The sequence below is a fragment of the Gadus morhua genome, chromosome 16 (assembly GCF_902167405.1).
Source record: "Gadus morhua chromosome 16, gadMor3.0, whole genome shotgun sequence".
NCBI classification, from domain to species: domain Eukaryota; kingdom Metazoa; phylum Chordata; class Actinopteri; order Gadiformes; family Gadidae; genus Gadus; species Gadus morhua.
Genome location: NC_044063.1, coordinates 21,823,448 through 21,843,447, shown reverse-complemented (window position 1 = coordinate 21,843,447; position 20,000 = coordinate 21,823,448). Strand labels below are relative to the sequence as shown.

The window sequence follows — 20,000 nt, the reverse complement described above, 5'->3', positions numbered from 1 at the left end:
GCGTGTATGAATATGTATACATGTGTATGTACTGTTAATGTGTGTGTATGGTTTACAGTGCATGTGTGTGTGCATGCGAGTTGGTGCAAGTTAAAGTGTGTGAATGTAGAGTGTGTGTCTGTATATGTCTGTGTGAGTGTGTGTGTATGAGTGTAAGTGGTATATGTGAAAGTGTGTGATTGTAGAGTGTGTGTCTGCATATAGTTAATTTTAATATAAAAAATATTAATGATTAATCTAAAATGTATCGTTAATTCTCCCGACGATTGTATCACATGCCCTTCCGTAATCCAGATATACAACCGCGTTCGTATATGGTATCACTTTAAAGACTGCAGGTGTTGTGTTATGATTGTAGTCAACCAAGTAGCTTATGGTTACTTTCATTCTTTATTGAGATTTATTTAGTGAGAAACAAGTTGGATCATAGGGACGAAAAAATTAAATTCAAATATGAAACAACATAAATAACCAATATGCAAAAGAAGCTTAAATGTGTTTCTTCTTTGTCAAATCCGTGCCCAAGAATGGAGCACTGACTGAGGCTTCGCTCACGAGCTCAGACCTGTCTGCTCTCAGCTAGATTAGACAGCGCTGCCATGAAGTATAGGTCTCAACAAAGCCATTGCTTCACATTGTAGGAACTATGATGACATTAAAGTAATGTGACTGAAATCAATTGGCTATATGTAACGCTTCTTTTACGCCGTTTAGAGACATAATTATATTGAAAATAACTCCCTCATCTTCCATTAAAGTGTAAACCTACATAAAAACTTCAAAAACACCAGAAGAATGAAGACCAGTGTTATACTGGTTATTGCTTCCATTAACCGACATTAACAAAAAGCAATTTCTATGGTTAATTTATGTTGAAGCAGGTTAAGATTACTGTCTCAGTGACTGAACCTAATCAGGAGTTTAATGTGGCAAGCAACAGGGACCCAGACCACCGATTTGTTAAATCATCTGTTAAGTCCTTCTAGCTACAGGCATCTTCCCTGAGGTCACAGCTGCTAAGTCTTTTGTAATAGTAAGTAATAGTCCAACACACAATGTGTCGAAACCTAAGCATGTAGCACTGTGGACAATAATGCATAACCTGTGTGACAAAGACAAGGGATGAAGACCAACATTGTTCACTGGGCTATAACAATAGCTGCTGATAGCAACATGTAAAGTTATCAGATGAGATTTGTCTCAACCAATGAGGGATGGATCAGAGTTGGACAAGTAAAGTGTGTTTGTCTAAAGCTCTGGCTGAACTCTTCGTAAAATCAAGAGATTACCTCACTCTGCTGTTTGTGTTTTTTCAACTGGACAAATAGCCTCCTGGATATGTACCATATGTTTACGTTGAAGCAGAAATATATATATAATATATGTATGTATATATATATATCTGTACCATGAGTGCCACTTTGGATCTATTCCTTTTCAAATCATCTTTATGAGTGCCTTTTTGTTGAAATACAAAACGGCAACTGCACACATTACCTTAACAGCCCATATTATTCCCAAAGTATCTAAGCTCTAAAAGCTTTCATGATATGAAAGTTAAAGTATTGAGATCAAATATTATCTCTGACTTTGTTGAATTAATCAGAGAAATTTCAGTGTTAATTTTGCAAGGTGCTTTTAGCGATAATAACAAATAATATAATATAATCCTGTATTTGGCCTCGATCAGGCCATTCATCCAGTCCTTGCCGTTAAAGTCTACACAAAGTTTAATTCCTAGCTCCAGGTCAACCATTAACCCCACCACTGTAACTCATTTTATTTACCCATTTCATGTGTTACTGTGTGCCCGTCGTTTCAAGGCCCATGTCAGAGGAACAAACAATAGCTAGAAAATGTTATAAGATAAAAGCCTTGCTGACTCATTGGTGTGTTTTTTGTGTGAGTGTGTGTGTGTGTGTGTGTGTGTGTGTGTGTGTGTGTGTGTGTGTGTGTGTGTGTGTGTGTGTGTGTGTGTGTGTGTGTGTGTGTGTGTGTGTGTCTGAGAGAGAGAGAGAGAGAGAGAGGGAGAGAGAGGGAGAGTTTGTGTGAGTGTGTTTGTGTGTTTGTGTGTGAGAAGAGAGGGAGAGAGCGTTTGAGTGTGTGTGTGTGTGTGTGTGTGTGTGTGTGTGTGTGTGTGTGTGTGTGTGTGTGTGTGTGTGTGTGTGTGTGTGTGTGTGTGTGTGTGTGTGTGTGTGTGTGTGTGTGTGTGTGTGTGTGGTTAAGACCCTGTGATGTAGCTGATGCTTGCTCATGTACAAAACACTCTGTTGACTCTGCCCGGACTCTACACACAACAGGCTAGGTGTTGCCTCTGCTCTCCCCATCCAAATCTCTCTCTCTCTCTCTCTCTCTCTCTCTCTCTCTCTCTCTCTCTCTCTCTCTCTCTCTCTCTCTCTCTATACCTCTCTCTCGCATAAGGTTAGTCATAATTGTTCAAGATCAGTGTGTTTGTACCAGACTACACAGTAAACACATGCCGTTTGTCAGTTAGAGCTGAACAATGAATTGGCACACGCCAACACCTACACACAGTCACACAACCGCACACTCAGTTCTGATCTGATGCCCAAAGAAGGTGGGTTGATTTAAGATGTGTTGATCATCTGCATATTCATATTAACATAGAAGACATGGCATGAATCTTTTCAATCCTAATGTTTTCATTTGATCATGTCATCCATCTTGTCCTTCATCTAAAAACAAAGTTCCTTCCTTCCCAATATACTTCTATACACAACGGCAGTCTTCTAAAACTTGGTTTTACCATCAAGGATTCATCATTGATTTCAAATCGATGAGGACAAAAAGCTTCACGATGGCCGCTCGGTCGAAATGGACTATTCATTTTTTAACAATACTTGCTGATCTAGTTGTAGAAACCTTGAGCAACCATCTGAGACATGGGCCAACCCAATTGTTTACCATGTTGCTTCCGACAGATCTACATATGATTCATAACATAATGATTCACATATCTTGTGTCGTCCTCCTCCCCAGGCTTTCTGTCTTTTTACCATCTTCTTCCTCTTCCCTGCTGTTTTTCTTCAGTCAGCTCCCCTCCCATCCCCCCCTAGATTGCCTTCCCTGATGTTTCCTTCCAACATCCCACACATCTCTCTCCACTGTATATCTCTCTCACTCTCTCTCTCCCTCTGTCTCTCTCTCTCTCTCTCTCTCTCTCTCTCTCCTCCCTTTTTTTCTCTCTATTCTCTCTATTTTCTCTCTCTCTCTCTCTCTCTCTCTCTCTCTCTCTCTCTCTCTCTCTCTCTCTCTCTCTCTCTCTCTCTCTCTCTCTCTCTCTCTCTCTCTCTCTCTGCTGTGATGAGGAGGGGGCAAAAGGAGAGTGGTGAGTTAAAACAGAGACCCACAACTAGGCCAACACAACAGCCTCTAGGGGTGTGTGTGTGTGTGTGTGTGTGTGTGTGTGTGTGTGTGTGTGTGTGTGTGTGTGTGTGTGTGTGTGTGTGTGTGTGTGTGTGTGTGTGTGTGTGTGTGTGTGTGTGTGTAGGTCTGCTGATCTCTGCTTCAATGTGTTTGAAAAAGGCTCAGAGGCAGAGAGAGAGAGAGCGTGTGAGAGAGAGGGAGAGAGAGAGAGAGAGAGAGAGAGAGAGAGAGAGAGAGAGAATGGCGAGGACATGAAGGAGAAGGAGATGGGTAGAGGTATGGGCCTGCGTTGTGTGTGTGTGTGTGTGTGTGTGTGTGTGTGTGTGTGTGTGTGTGTGTGTGTGTGTGTGTGTGTGTGTGTGTGTGTGTATGTGTGTGTGTGTGTGTGTGTGTGTGTGTGTGTGTGTGACAGTACATGTGTGACAGCCATGCCCAAGCGTTTTTAGACTTCATTGTCTCCATGGAGATGATAGTGTCATGCATCTGTCATGCACATATCCCCTCCCACCTGACCAGACACAGGCTAAGGAAACAGCTGCTGGCTACCGCCTACTGTAAGCATATAGATACGTACTGTATGCATTTATTCATATTTTTCGGTGTGTGTGTGTGCACTGTACGAGGGAGTGATTGCGTTTATATACATGATCATTAATAGACTCCCGCAGGAACCAAAAATGATGTTCTTTTGTGTAAGTGTATTTACATCTTGCTGTGTGTTGAGTGTTGAGTTCCTGTGTGTTCGGTCAACAATGCTGGGACTCCCGGTGTGTGTGTGTGTGTTTGTGTGTGTGTGTGTGTGTGTGTGTGTGTGTGTGTGTGTGTGTGTGTGTGTGTGTGTGTGTGTGTGTGTGTGTGTGTGTGTGTGTGTGTGTGTGTGTGTGTGTGTGTGACCCCACCCTTGAGGGTCTAGTCGGGGAGGCTGCACTTCCATCCTGTATTTAACATAAGGGCAAATGAGAATAAAAATAGCCAGGATTGTGTTGTATGCTATTTTTATTCTTTCCCATTTATGTTTTATGAGAGGAAGGTTTCTTGATGCGTGTATGAATATGTATTCATGTGTATGTACTGTTAATGTGTGTGTATGGTTTACAGTGCATGTGTGTGTGCATGCGAGTTGGTGCAAGTTAAAGTGTGTGAATGTAGAGTGTGTGTCTGTATATGTCTGTGTGAGTGTGTGTGTATGAGTGTGTGTTTGTGTGAGTGGTATATGTGAAAGTGTGTGATTGTAGAGTGTGTGTCTGTATGTGTGTGTGTGTGTGTGTGTATGTGTGAGGTGGTATCAGTGAAAGTGTTTGAATGTAGAGAGTGTGTGTGTGTGTGGTGTGTGTGTGTGTGTGTGTGTGTGTGTGTGTGTGTGTGTGTGTGTGTGTGTGTGTGTGTGTGTGTGTGTGTGTGTGTGTGTGTGTCTATGTGTGAGGTGGTATATGTGAAAGTGTGTGAATGTAGAATGTGTGTGAATGTAGAGTGTGTGTGTGTGTGTGTGTGTGTGTGTGTGTGTGTGTGTGTGTGTGTGTGTGTGTGTGTGTGTGTGTGTATGTGTGAGGTGGTATATGTGAAAGTGTGTGAATGTAGAATGTGTGTGAATGTAGAGTGTGTGTGTGTGTGTGTGTGTGTGTGTGTGTGTGTGTGTGTGTGTGTGTGTGTGTGTGTGTGTGTGTGTGTGTGTGTGTGTGTGTGTGTGGTGTGTGTGTGTGTGTGTGTGTGTGTATGTGTGAGGTGGTATAAGTGAAAGTGTGTGAATGTAGAGTGTGTATCTATTATGCAGACCTAGGAGAGCGTTGAGGAGCTATAAATAAAGCAGGCTGCAGTGTGCTCGCTGGCGGAATAATCTATCTGACACTATACTGGAGAGAGAGAGAGAGATAGAGAGAGAGAGAGAGAGAGAGAGAGAGAGAGAGAGAGAGAGAGAGAGAGAGAGAGAGAGAGAGAGAGGAGAGAGAGAGAGAGAGAGAGGGAGAGGGAGGGAGAGAGAGAGAGAGAGAGAGAGAGAGAGAGAGAGAGAGAGAGAGAGAGAGAGAGAGAGGAGAGAGAGAGAGAGAGAGAGAGGGAGAGAGAGGGAGAGAGAGGGAGAGAGAGAGAGAGAGAGAGAGAGAGACAGAGTAGAAGGTAGAGTGAGGTAGAGAGAGATGGAGGAGAAAGAGAGCGAGTGAGAGGCAGGGAGAGAGAGCGGGAGAGAGTAAGAGTTACAGGGAGAGAGAGAGAGAGAGCGAGAGAGACAGACATATAACCTCACTGAGAGTTAAATATTGTATATTCTGTTCACATAGCATACCTTTTTTTAGGGTTGGTTGGGTTCCATCCTATAGAGTGGTGGTGATGGTGTTAGGGGGAGCCTGAACTACTAAATTACCACAATATTTCACTCTGTAGGAAATGTAGGCTTGCACGTCTCCGGGGTTGCATGTTCAGCCATCGCACTTTGCTTTCTGCTAGCAAGACGACAGCTTTGGTTCCCGTCATCTCCTCCCCCACTCCTCCCCCTCACCCCTCACCCCTCACCCCTCAGTGGGTCTTCAAGCTGTGACTTCGCCAAGGGCAAACTCTTTCTCTGCTTTTCTCAGATAATAAAAATACATAACAAATTTCATAATTTATGAGATATTAACAATATAGGGACTCAACACAATAACACCAGGTCAAGCTAGGTATTCCGTGAAGGAAGAATACATTGTAAATATGTTTACATATTTACGTATGTTTTTTCTTTTGTCTTGTACGATTATTAAGTTCTCTTTCTATCAACCTCTCTCTCTGTCTCACTCTTATACACTCTCTTGCTCAATACATTTTATCTATTTCATGTGAAGGTCCTCAATGTTAGAAGTCTCCTTTTGCTCTGTCACTACAACGTGCTTCTGGGAAAAAACATAAAAACTAAATGTCTCTATGGAAATCTAAGAAAAACACAGGAAATTTAGAATAAGTTAGTGTTCTTCACATTCAATTCTTTGTGAAAATCCCGAAATCCCTGCATTTCCTCATTACTGGCCCCAGTGGCAGGTGAATGAACTAAAGTCTGCTCGAGCTGATACATCCAGAGCCCTGGAGAAGTAACTCATGTTAGGCATAATCATAAATATACGTACAAATTAATAAGATATGAAAGAACAGACATTAATACCATTATACCCTTTTCGACGTCACTTCCTTCCTTTTTCCCAGCAGAACTGGCCTGGTTCAAATAAAATATAAATCTGCCCACAGGCTGTACCACGCAGCAGAGATTCGCAGAAGGCCTTCTTTTTTCAAGATGAATTACAACCACTTCATATGTTGGCAATTGAAAGCTATTAATGCATGTAAAAAATCCTACAAGTAGTCGCTTAAATAGGGAGATGCGAATAAACCCTCAACCCTTCTTCCCCCCCTCTCTGTCCATGTGGTGGTGGTGCTGCCCTAGGTGATGGAGCTGAAAGGCCAGATGATCCACCTGCCTGAGTCCAGCTCCCTTATGTTCCTGGGCTCGCCGCGGGTGGACAAGCTGGAGGAGCTGATGGGCCGGGGGCTCCACCTGTCAGACATCCCCATCCACGACGCCACGCGGGACGTCATCCTGGTGGGGGAGCAAGCCAAGGCCCAGGACGGCCTCAAGAAGAGGATGGACAAGCTCAAGGTAAGGGTCCCAGAGTGTTCATCTGGGTGATGAGTAATGTGGGGGCGGCATGCGGCTCAGGAGGTAGGCTAGAGCGAGTTGGCTGGTAGCCAGAAGGTTGCTAGTAAGAATATTGTTGATCAAGTGATATTTTTATCGATCAAAACGTGTTGTCTCTCTCACTCCGCCTTTCTCCCTCGTTTGGTGCCTTTTGGAGTCATCAAATTTCGACAAAACTTTTACATTTTAGCAATGGCATTGTTTTATATATGTACAGCATAGTAGAGTTGTTATTTAATACTTTTAATGTGTAATGTACGTATCCAAAATCCAGTTAATATCCAGGTATTTGGTACCCGTAGTAATAAGGATGACAGAGATGTAGCGAGTATGCCAGTCATGGGGTATTTTAGTGGTTTTAGAAAATGCACAAAAATAAGTTTTGAAAGGATCACACACTCTGTCAGTCTGTCTGCCTGCCTGTGGTCCTGTTGGTCTGTCTATTGGATATCTGGTTGATCTGCCTGTTGGCTGGTCTGTCTGCCTGTCTGCCTGTCGTTCTGATGGATATTATCCTTTTTTGCGTTTAGTTTTCTCCACCGGGGTGGGAATTAGTCAGTGACATTTACTGTGTGCACAGACCCGCAGTGAATCAGCTGTCTGCCAGAAACACTCATTGTTTACAGTGCAATGAGGACATAGAGGAGCGCATTGCTAGCACTTTACCCCATTAAATAAAGAGAAGCTTATCCACAATGTCAGCATATTTATTTCTTTGAAATCGAACCTGTTATATCAATACAATACATTATAAATATCTCATTCATATTTGCCTCCGGTGCCTTGATGTGAATGCGGAAAACAACATACGAACAAATATTGCATGTTTTTACAGAAAATGCTATGAAATCTCTCTCATCCGCTTCCATTGAGCTTACAGAAAGGTCAGTATGTCATTTTCAGAAATGACTCGATTCAGCAGCTAGGACATTTTCAGTGATAGTTAAGCACGAAACTAACAGCAATGTCCTTCTCAATCTGATTTACAGTTAAGCATTGTAAAGTTCAAGTTTAAACCAGGAGGAGGGAATATCCACAAACCACCTGGATACAACCTTTTTGTAAAGGCTAATGTATATTCCCTTTGTATTGCAAAATGTAAAGGTGCTAAAGCTTATCAATATGCTTAGGCTGCTACATACGATTTAGTCATTTATCCAATGCTCTAATCCAAACTGGCACGAGTGCATCTTTTTAAACACACGTCCACTAATGAGCAGGTCGGCTTTGGGCATCTTGTTCAAAGATGACCACAGTTAAACTCCAGTTATATTGGGATTTCAACTCCAAACCTTTCGCGCTGGGAGAAAACACCATAACACCTGGACTATCCTGCCCTTCCTCGTCCACCCTGTCCCGAAGCTTAAACCCAACTATCGCGACTAACCCTCCCGCCTTGCTCTCCCCCCCACCTCCACCACCGCCTCCCCCAACCTCCAGGCGACGCTGGAGAATACCCACCAGGCCCTGGAGGAGGAGAAGCGGCGAACGGTGGACCTCCTGTACTCCATCTTCCCGGGCGACGTGGCCCAGCGGCTGTGGCAGGGCCAGCCCGTGCCGGCGCGCAAGTTTGAGGACGTAACCATGCTGTTCTCGGACATCGTGGGCTTCACGGCCGTGTGTGCGCAGTGCACGCCCATGCAGGTCATCTCCATGCTCAACGAGCTGTACACGCGCTTCGACTACCAGTGCGGCATCCTGGACGTGTACAAGGTCAGTGGACACCAGCGGGAGGGGCGTGGGCTCACATGGCCCTGGAGTGCTTTCAGTATTCCCGTCCATTGTGTTTTGAGGTAGACTGAAGCACCCATCTATCGAGCCGTCGATCTATATGTCCTTAATCTTTCTTTCTTTCTTTTTCTCATTCTCTTTCTCTTTTCTCTTTCTTTATCTATACATCTATGAATCGATCTGGTAAATATAGAACATCTTCACTCGGATCCTTTTTATTTATTTCCACCATAATCTACAAGCCCTTCCATGTTTGGTTTTACTTTCCCTTGGTTGAAGGGAGATCTGGTGTGGAGAGAGAAAGATAGCAATAGAAAGAAAGAATATATGTAAAACATTATGTTCATGGAGGATTAAGGTGGGAATGTTGGTGAGTGCAAGAGAGACATACATTTGTGAACTTGCGTGCCGTGCTAAATGGTCAGGGTGCTGTGTACTGTGTGCGTGAGAAATGGAAGAGAAAGACCCATATGTCGCCGTTGTCATTGTTATGCTGTGGAAATAACTGAACCGGTGGTGAGTTAGTGCACCTTTTTTCCCAGTTCTCTCTCTCTCTCTCTCTCTCTCTCTCTCTCTCTCTCTCTCTCTCAAACACACACACACACACACACACACACACACACACACACACACACACACACACACACATACACACACACACACACACACACACACACACACACACACACACACACACGCATACACACACACACACATATCTCGCTCTTTCTTTTCTTTTTTCCTCCTTTTTCTTCTTTGTTTTATATAAATGTGTCGTGCTCTTTAAATGCATAAATTCTCACTCCAAACCCATAGGTACATTTTTCTCATCCCTATGTTCTTCTTTGTCCCGCCTTATCAATGTCCAGATTGAGACCATAGGCGATGCCTACTGTGTGGCAGGTGGACTACATAAGAAGATTGACAGCCATGCTAAGCCAATCGCGCAGATGGCTCTGAAGATGATGGAGCTTTCAGAGGAAGTACTCACCCCTGACGGCAAGCCCATCAAGGTGAGTCCTGTTTGGTCAAGTGAGGATGAAGGCAAAGGACGCTGGAAAATAGCAGAATGGGTTTATTTACGTTCTGCTGACTGTTGGTGTGCTTTTCTTTTGGGAGGCCAAAGATAGTTTGGTAGGACAGAAACCAGGTCATTCTTTGCTGCATCGGCAGCGATGTGGATTTTTTTTATTTACGAGGTTCTACTTTTTTACGCTTTCATCGTTGAAACATCAGAAGCCTTTCAGCAGTGATTTAGACTCATTTGGGAATAAGGACACCTATTGTGTGTATTTCAAAAAGTAAATGTGTCAGGGTAGTACAAACACACATTTGACAGTTACATGTTTTGCTAATTCAACAAAACATATCCATACGTACTTTTTGTTCCACTCTTTGAGGAAGCTGTGTTTCAGGTTTCTGTGTTTGTCTGTGTGTGTGTGTATTCTGCATGTGCCATGTGTTCACATGGTGGTCAAGGCGAGATAGAGAAACAAACAACTGCGATGTGTGTGGTCGCCATGGAGGCAAGAGAACACATTGTTGGCTTTGTGTTCTATGTGAAGACGTGCTTAATGATTTTGAGCTTTTAGAATCAGAACTATGTACTATATGTTGATGCAAATATTGTATATCGATCAATCTATATAAGATAAAGATGTAAGAAGGTGTGTTTGAAGGGTATGGGTTTATATGCAGTTGTATTTTTTGGTCCATTTGATAGATGATTGGTTTGTCTCAGGCAGACTCAACACACAATTATATCCCAGATGATTCAGTACTTTTTTTCGTTCAATATCCAACCTTTTTTGCTTCCTAATCTCATTAGCACATTGAGAGCTGATTTATTTCAGATTAGTCTTTCTTAAACATTTTTAGTCAATGTTTCACTCATTGTGTGAAACATTGTCCAGCCAAGTGTATCATGTATTAAGTGCCACACGATGTCCTTAATATTAGGAACAAAACCTTGTTGAATATCAACATTAGCGTTCTTATAGTGTGAAATATTACCCAATGTCCAGTCTTTAGAACAACACCAATCTGAAGAAATCCATTCTCTTTCAACAAGCTATTTTGTCCGCAAGCAAATGCCTTCAAACTGAAATGACGGTGGTGGGCTTCCATGTGCGTCTCGTGTGATTATCCTTAGCGTGGGTGTGCCGTCGTCGCACCGCTAGTCGCTAGGGAGCTCATGTCTTTGGTCCAACAAGATGTTTGAAGCACAATATGGGTGGATCCATCCTCCAACGCTCAACTCTGTCACTGGGTAGTGTGTGTGTGTGTGTGTGTGTGTGTGTGTGTGTGTGTGTGTGTGTGTGTGTGTGTGTGTGTGTGTGTGTGTGCGTGTGCGTGTGCGTGTGTTTTTATGGGCCAAACAAACACATCCCTTGAGGCGTGTGTGTTGGCTGTGTCACTAAATGTCGAAGTCCAAGTTTCTTCTTAATACTTGTCAACAGTCAATGTATGTGTTTGTTAGTTCCTGGTTTGGGACCACTCTTCATTCCACGTATTCAAACAACCGTATGTAATTGTGTACTTGCATACGGCACCCCCGGGGACGCTGTTTGCATGGGCACTGTGTCCTTGTGTTAAGTGAAGTGACAGCTGAGAGCTATCCTAACAAAAGAAGCCTTGAGGGGAGTGTGTTGACAAGTAGTGGGCTTTTGACCTTGGAAAGAACTAGGTTCCAGTAGAGCTAAAGCTCCCACTTAACCGTATATAAGTCCTGGCATTGCATCAGCTGATCAGCGGAACGCTATACTTTTGGGGGTTCAAGATCCCCAATGTTCTCAGGTGCTTCACTCTTAATCAACTACATAAATGAATAGTGAGTTGGGGCTGTTAAACATGTTTGCTTAATGATTCAAATAGTTCAGAGAGGAAAACAAAAAGTGAAATGTATGACTGAGTCGTTCAGTCGGACTGCTCTGTTGGGCGGGAGACTACCAGCTGCCCTTCATCAGGTTAGAGAATGTCCTAGAAACCATGTTGAATCATGACGTTGTCAGCCGCATTACCGTTAGGCCTGCGAGCCGCCCCGCAGTTCAAACCCTCGTCTGGAAGGAAATCCAGCTTTCTACTTTACATTATCTCATTAAAAAGAAACACGACAGTCAAAATGAAAGAAACAGATAATACGAAAATAGCATAGGCTTTCATGGTTCAGTCTCCCGTTATTTCTCAGCCCTCCATTAATTTCTGGTGACATCAGAGTCTGTGTTGCAATCATGGGAAAATGATAGAAGACAAAAACCAAAACAAGCTTAATCATAGCGGAAAGGAATAGGAACGTTTTTCATCAGAAGCCATTTGTCTAGAAATAGAAAAGGCAATCCAAGCACAATATTCTCTCTCTCTCTTTATCTCTCACACTCACAGACACACACACACACACACACACACACACACACGCACGCACACGCACACGCACACACAGACACACAAACACACACCTGCTCGCTATCTCCTGCTTTTTTCCCCTCATACTTTCACACTCCCACTCGGTATCTTTCAACCATCTCCCCCCACTTCTCCCTCTATTGCTGAGAGGCTGCTCAGTGCAGAGCCATTGGCCGGCTCCATCTCTAGGCTCAGCCACACCCCTGACTCAGGTCCAGTCCGATTTGTTCAACCCTAACATAACCTTACTATAACCCTAGCCATAACCCTCACCTCAACCCCTAAACCTAAACATATCAGAAACCTTAACAGCTAATTCTAACCAAAACCCTTACCACAACCCCTAAACCTAACCACAACCCCTAAACCTAACCATAACACATAAACCTTACCCTAACCCAGACCATAACCGGCTTGATTGGGCAGCATGAAACCCAATCAGCTGAACTAGGTCCAGAGAGGTGGAGCTGGACTATGTCAAACTCTCTCTGCGCTGCAGTGAGCCACACTTGCCTATTTCTGCTTTTGTAATATTTTATCCCATAGCAAAGGTAAAGTTTGTTCCACCTCTTCAGCCTGTTAAATGCTCTTCAGTATGCTAGCACACCTCCCTGCCAGAGCCCCTCTTACGCAAGCTAGCTGGAGCACTGAGGGAGAGAGTGTGAGAGAGAGAGAGAGAGAGAGAGAGAGAGAGAGAGCGAGAGAGAGAGAGAGAGAGAGAGAGAGAGAGAGAGAGAGAGAGAGAGAGAGAGAGAGTGCGAGAGAGAGAGTGAGAGTGAGAGGGAGAGAGAGAGAGAGAGAGAGAGGGAGAGAGAGGGAGAGGGAGAGGGAGAGGGAGAGGGAGAGGGAGATAGAGAGTCAAGTGATAGAGGATTTAAGGGAGAGACATAGATACATCAAATGATAGACAGATAAATAAAAAGTTAGATAAGAGAAAAATTAACCTTTGTTTGATTGCTGGTTATATATTTACCCGAATCAAGGTTAAAACATATTCGCGTGTTTTCTGTTCATTTGTGCCTGTTTCTGTCATTTTTGTGACTTTGTAACTACGACAATAGGCCTATTACCTTTTGTTTGTCATTTTTACTTTTTGATTTCTCATTCTGACCAAGTGGCTACTATGTTATTGATTAGCAAAAATGTCTTCTTGTTTAACTGAGAGCAATGCATTTTCCACAGTCATATATCATTCTGTGTATTATGAGTGTGTTATACACTCATGTCTCCGTCTGCATTTTCTCCGATCTATCGTTTTTCCTCATTTTTTTAGTCTTTCCACATCTCTCTATCGCTCCATCTCTTCAGAGTCACATACAACCCTCAGTCTCTACCTTGGTGCAATACCCCCACTTTTCCATTTTTCCCAGTTGTTGCCATGGCTACAATGTGGTGTGATGGCATGCACTAAGTGGCATTGGTTACCTTGGTGATAAGATGCTGAAGAGGATCATCAGCTATCTACTGGGATCCAAAACGCATGTTCAGCTTCTGTGTGTGTGTGTTTGTGTGTGTGTGTGTCTGTGTGTGTTTACTGATGTACGATGCAATTTAGACCCAGCATATCTAATAAGCAGTCTTATAAATGGAAGTGACAGCATGGTCAGAGCAGTGATCGTCATTGAAAACAGGCCGCCATTTAACACGGACAGAATGACAGCAGATGGGTTATGAAAGGCCTGGCGATATGTGAAATGCCATGAATAAAGAATTCATCTGTGAAGCATGGTGGCCAGTTTAAGCTCAAATGTGAACGTAGACATACCAGGGCAGAGGAATCATGTTGAAAGATGCATTTTTTCATAGCAGGGTCTGATAGAAACTCAGTAGCTGTGACCTCACCTATCTCTCTCTCCTTGTTTGACCCCATCCTTTCCTATTATGTCTGTCCGTCCGTCTGTCCGTCCCCCCCCCCAACTCATCTTCTCTTCACCCTCCCAATCAGCTCAGAATAGGCATCCACACAGGCTCAGTGCTAGCTGGCGTGGTCGGAGTTAAGATGCCACGCTACTGTCTGTTTGGCAACAATGTGACCCTGGCCAGCAAGTTTGAGTCTGGGAGCCATCCCAGATGTATCAACGTCAGTCCAACAACCTACCAGTAAGTATGCTCACTTCTGTATGACGCTGATACTGAACTGGACATCTGCATGGAGCCATACAGGCCCAGGAGGGGGAATTATACCCCCCACACACACACACACACACACACAGACACACACACACACACACACACACACACACACACACACACACACACACACACACACACACACACACACACACACACACACACAAACACACACCATGCATAGGATTCTAAAGACACAACACTACAGTATGTGCTGAAGGATGTGTCCTGTTGTGTCAATAGGCTGCTGAAGGATGACCGCTCATTTTCGTTTGTCCCGCGGTCTCGGCTGGAGCTCCCAGACAACTTCCCCAAAGAGATCCCAGGAACTTGCTACTTCCTGGAGGCGGGGACATCACATAGCCACGCCTCTCTCACCAGCTCTCGCTCCGCCCCTCCGGCCTCTATGAGGAAAGTCTCCTATAGCATCGGGACCATGTTTCTAAGGGAAACAAGCTTATAGGTCTCAGATGGAGAACCAGATAAATTGATATTCATGTTATGATTTACTGGCTCAGATGCACAGGAGGCCGTAAACATGTGGGAAGCCATACACACACGGATCTATGGATATGCACACGCTTTGTGTATCACGTTGGATTTCAAATGGCTGAAAACATATTGCTGGTACAAGGAAAATGCAAAATTCCCTACCGGCCAGGAACTGTGAGGTACATTCTCATACTGAAATCAGATGGGAATTATTCACTAAGGATGTTACTAAGGGACAGCTTGCCAAATTCACAAGGACAAGACCGAGCCAGGACCAGTCATAGAACCAAACCTAGGACCAGTCCCAGATCCAGCCCTAGAACCATCCCATAGAACCACACATCCTAGAACTATCCCTAGATCCAGCCACTCCAATAGCCCATAAAACAGCCCTATTTTACAGCCCTAGAACCAGTCCTAGAACCACAAACAACCCTAGAACCAGTCCAGGAACCAGCCCTAAACCCAGCCCAAGAAGAAACTCTAAAACCAGCCCAAGAACAAACCATTGAACCAGCCCTGAGACCAGAACGAGCCCAATAACCAACCATAGAACCAGCCCCGGAATCCCTAGAATCTGCCCTAGTACTAGTCCCTATGACCAGCCCTAGAACCAACCCAAGAACCAGTCCTACGGTCTATCTATCGCACAGGTGAGGTCCCCATTGAAGAAGGGTTTCCCTCTCTGTTCAATCTTCAAATCAGGCTATGCCTTGAAAAAGGAAGTCTGCTCACTCAGTGCGACCGTCATGCAACCGTGGGCTGCATGGGACTAGAGACAGAGACACAAACACAAGACACAAGAAAGATAAAAGGTTAAATAGTAATAGTTGAGAAAAATAATACTAAAAGGACAAATGACAAAAATACTTAATCTAAGCTGATTTTGGAGCCTTTTCTGCTTGTGAGCTGCAGCCAATTACCGACATGGACACCATTAGAGCCATTTTATTGCAGGTACTCTGTTTAGGACGACGACCTACTCCCAGCTCAGTGCCTTCTACTGCTCAGACCAGGACATAGTACACAGTGAATACATTTTGAATATCTGAAGACATACAAAAAGATGAGGAGTGCTTAATCAATCTTATTTTTGTAAGCAATACCACACCTGGTTTTATGTTAATATGTGATTAAAGAAAAATACACAGTACTATATGCATTAGGTTGATAAGGTCATATTCATTCAGATAGAAAAAAAGATTCATTGCAGTGTTTTCAACGTAAAGGCTGTGACAAAGCCAAGTAGAAAAAAAAGTGTTAAAATATGGATTTTTAGTTCAAAACGTTTAATGATACACATTGTCAAGCCAAGTTGCTTTGTATAGATCATATTTGTATTTTCACGATTACAGTCTCAAAAGACACCATTAGGGACTCCCCCTTAACCCTACCCTTTGCCGCCCTACGTGAAAGGAAAACCTACCGCAAACTCCCGAAGAGAACAGGAAGATCCTTGAGAAGTAACTCATAGTGAAGACCTCTCCTTCCATGGATGGCTAGGAGGGCAGAAGGTGCTGGGTTGGGCAGACATGAGATGATAATAAAATTACAATGTGTTGAAGGAGAATATCCAATATGACAATTTATTTGAATACATACAAAAACAGCACCTACAAAACCCCTGGTATTTGACGTTCATGATCTTTATCGTTACCATTACAGATGTAGATGTATAAGTTAGAACCTATGACATACTTATTTTACCAAAAGGATTTTAGATCAGATTCTTCAATTCTGCTACTCCACTCTTCTAGATTATAAATATTTGGGTTTTTTTAAGATGTCAAAAATGTTAAATTTGTGTGTTCTAAAGGTCAGCATCACATCTTTCATATCAGCAACAAAAATCCCCCCAATAGTACAAGGGAAAATATGATGATAAGCTACTCTACTGTTGGTCTACAGAGCAGTAGTCACAATGGAGAATACTGATTCCTGTCATACTGAACGGAAGCCAGGGTTATAGATTGGATTATTACTATTAGATATAAATATATGCATACCCAGAGATAATAATCAAGCCTTCATGTTTTGATTATTACATTATGTGGTCTCATTTCACCAACTGGTCAGCTCCTCAAGTGAAAGTAATGAAAGGACATTTGTAAAAATAAATAGAAGGTCAATTCACTTATAAGGTGGATGCAAATGTTGTTCTAACAACATGAACATTCATGTATATTAATTTACAAGCAAATTACCCTGAAAATAACTTCTGTATAAATGGTGCTACCTTAATGTGTGTGTGTGTGTGTGCCAATCTTAAATACAAACATTGAAATTGAATTTCAAGACGTGAAGTAAATAGACACTGCCGGAATGTGATTTCTTCTTGCCAACATCCCCAATGACAGAGAGATCTTAGAGATGCCTCCTTTCGACTTTGCAATGCAGAATCCATCCTTAATACTAATTGACCCTCAAATGTTTCCCAAAAGAAAATCTGTGAGAACAGTAAGGAAGAACTGCCTCCAATCCCATTGTTTTGCAATAAGAACAGCTTGTAATTATGCTGTGTTGTTCTCAAAGCTGGGATAGGCAAATTTAAAGAGAAAGCTAGATTTTAAAAAATGTAACAGAAAAAATCCCCCCGTCGCTTCAGGCCCCCATCCAAAGCCAGAACATATGGCTAGCTCGCAAGCTTTAGCAGAAGCTTTGCCTAGCCTTGTACGCAATTTGCAATGAGCGACGCAGGTAGGTAGGTAGGTAGACAGGCAGGTAGGACATCCAATATTTGAATCTGTGCCAAAGGAAATGATTGATACAGATTTTTTTATTTTGGTCAGAGCATTTGATTTAATGATTGCTTTCGGAATGTGTAGAGAATTTCAACAAATATGACAAAAAAATGCTTCTAAAATAAATTGCCTACGCTTGCTTAAAGGTAGTTTAACAATGTGCCACATTTCTCTGATTAAGTTCCCGTTTGAATATTGGTTGTTCTAAGAGAAAGGACATTATAGAAGAAAATGTAGCCCATATGGTAAATTGTTTGAGGAGTGTGGGTGTAATATGGGTGTAATCTTGTATTTTGTAATGAATATATTTGTTTATTTTCGGACATTCAAGACAGAGTTGCACAAACTGATGTAACAGTTTTTACGCAACAGGATTTTAATTGGCATCAACAATTGATTTAATGAGTAAGATTTTGGGATTTTTGCATCCAAATATGTTTAGTTTACTGGCAACTACTGTGTATTTACGAAAGACATAAGGTGATCTTGAATGTAATATACGTTTTTTTCTTCACCTGCTCAGACTAATTGATACAGATACAGGAATGTATAATCTATCCTATCTTTATAGTCAAGATAACAGAAATGACACCTAATGGCACAGTGCTGAATAATCATACAAATTGTCCATATTGAGACTTACTTATTTATTTGTAACAACTATAACGGAAATTGGTTAAGACTGATAACGAAAGTATGTAATTTACTTACAAAGCATCAACATTTGTGTTTTGATAAATTATGATACAATTCATTGTCAACCAAAGAACAACAGACAGTAGCAATGTTCACATTATGGAGATAATCTTTTAGCCCACGGGAGATGTAGCATTTGAATATATTCTTTCCAATAATTATAATAATGATAATAGTAATTATAACATAAAATAAATTCAATGGTCCTAAAATACCTAATTTGAAGGATTTCTCAAAAGGTTTTATGTTCCCATGTTTGAAATGACTTTCATTTGTATGTGTTTTCATGAATTGACCTTCATAATGCAGTCTCTCCTACACCAGCATAACTCATGTGCCATAGTGGCAGAGATGGTTTTCCACCGCATCCAGTTCCTATAGACCCACCATTGTATGAAAGCTCCTGTGTTGCTAGTGGCCATTAGCCACTGTTCCATGGTGACAGTACGTATCACCTGGTCAGAGTTGGGAATCTGAAAGCAATATGATCTGAGCTGGACAACATTTTTTTATTTGCTTAGCTTGGATGCTATCTTCGGTGCCGCAGCATATTGAATTAGACTCTTGGATATTCGGTTTATTAATGTCACAGGCCTTTCATTTAGTCTAAACACGGGGTCACATGAAGGCCTTGATGGAACATGGAGTATTGATTGAATCCCTATTTGGTCAGAATGAGTTTCGTTTTTTTAAATAAAAAAAAGGTCAATAATAGAGCTAGCCAAGTTAGATTGCCCATGATAACTAATTGCAGTAGCTGGTTAACTATCTGTACTATTTGCTAAATTCACAATAATATTGAACATGTGTGTGTGTGTGCCTGTGCGTGTGTTTGTGTGTAGTTTCCACACACGTGTGGAACCTACACCCACATACGCACACTGACACTGTGAATAACATTTAATTAGTTTATGCATTTTTTTTTGAAAAAGAAAGAACAGGGCTATTGGTGTTCAGCTTATATTATGTAAGCTATCCTTCACATAATATAAGGTACATATAAGATACACAATAGTGTGGACATTTGGCAGCCACAGTTCTGTTTCTGTGAGAGCACTTGGAAGAGGGGGACAATTGTTTTTTTGACTGATATCAAGGGCACATATTCTGTCTAACATGATGTAAATTCTACTAAAATGAAACATTACCCAATATGTTTAATAAAAAAACAAGACCATTGTGGTTATCCCTTTCAGCGTTTGTGCCTTTGTGTGTGTCAGTGAACGTGAGTGTGTTTGTGTGTATTTATCACACACAAACAGTGTTCAGTGTGTGTTCGTATGTGTGTGTGTGTGTGTGTGTGTGTTTGTGTGTGTATTCGGTTATGTGTGCTATTTTGATGCTTCAACTCTACCTTCCCTATTACATCCCCACTCAGAGTCTTTCTCATCCCTCCAGGACCCCTTCTCAAACCTGCCTCCATTAATCCTTCATCCCTCTACCTGCCTTCTCTGCCCTTGGCCTCTCCCTCTCCACCGCCACCGCCCTATATGCAAGTGAGCCTCACCATTACACTAATTGGCAGTAGGATTTAATTGTCTCAATTTGGCAGGCACCGGGCAGTATGAAGAATTACATTGAACAAGATCATAGTCACACACAAACACACACACACTCACACACATTTGTGCGAAGGGAGAAAGGAACAAAGGTCATGTAATTCACAAAAAGTGTCTGTCCTATTAGCCAAATGAAGCGAGGTTGGATCACGACTCTGCTGACGGCATTAGCCGTGTCGGAGTGAGTTACGATGGTGGTCCGCA

The 20,000-nt window shown here is 42.4% G+C and overlaps 1 protein-coding gene across 2 annotated transcripts in view; it reads left to right on the top strand.

The window, feature by feature from the left end:
- gucy1a2 (guanylate cyclase 1, soluble, alpha 2) overlaps window positions 1–19,432 on the top strand; it is a 41,505-nt gene extending 22,073 nt beyond the window's left edge. For both annotated transcript variants that reach the window (XM_030382027.1, XM_030382026.1), the window contains exons 5-9: window positions 6,794–7,006; window positions 8,486–8,758; window positions 9,646–9,789; window positions 14,124–14,278; window positions 14,552–19,432. In XM_030382027.1, coding sequence (XP_030237887.1) covers window positions 6,794–7,006; window positions 8,486–8,758; window positions 9,646–9,789; window positions 14,124–14,278; window positions 14,552–14,771 — 1,005 coding nt within the window. In that variant the 3' untranslated portion in view covers window positions 14,772–19,432. The remainder of the gene's footprint in view (window positions 1–6,793; window positions 7,007–8,485; window positions 8,759–9,645; window positions 9,790–14,123; window positions 14,279–14,551) is intronic.
- Window positions 19,433–20,000: the final 568 nt, after the last annotated feature.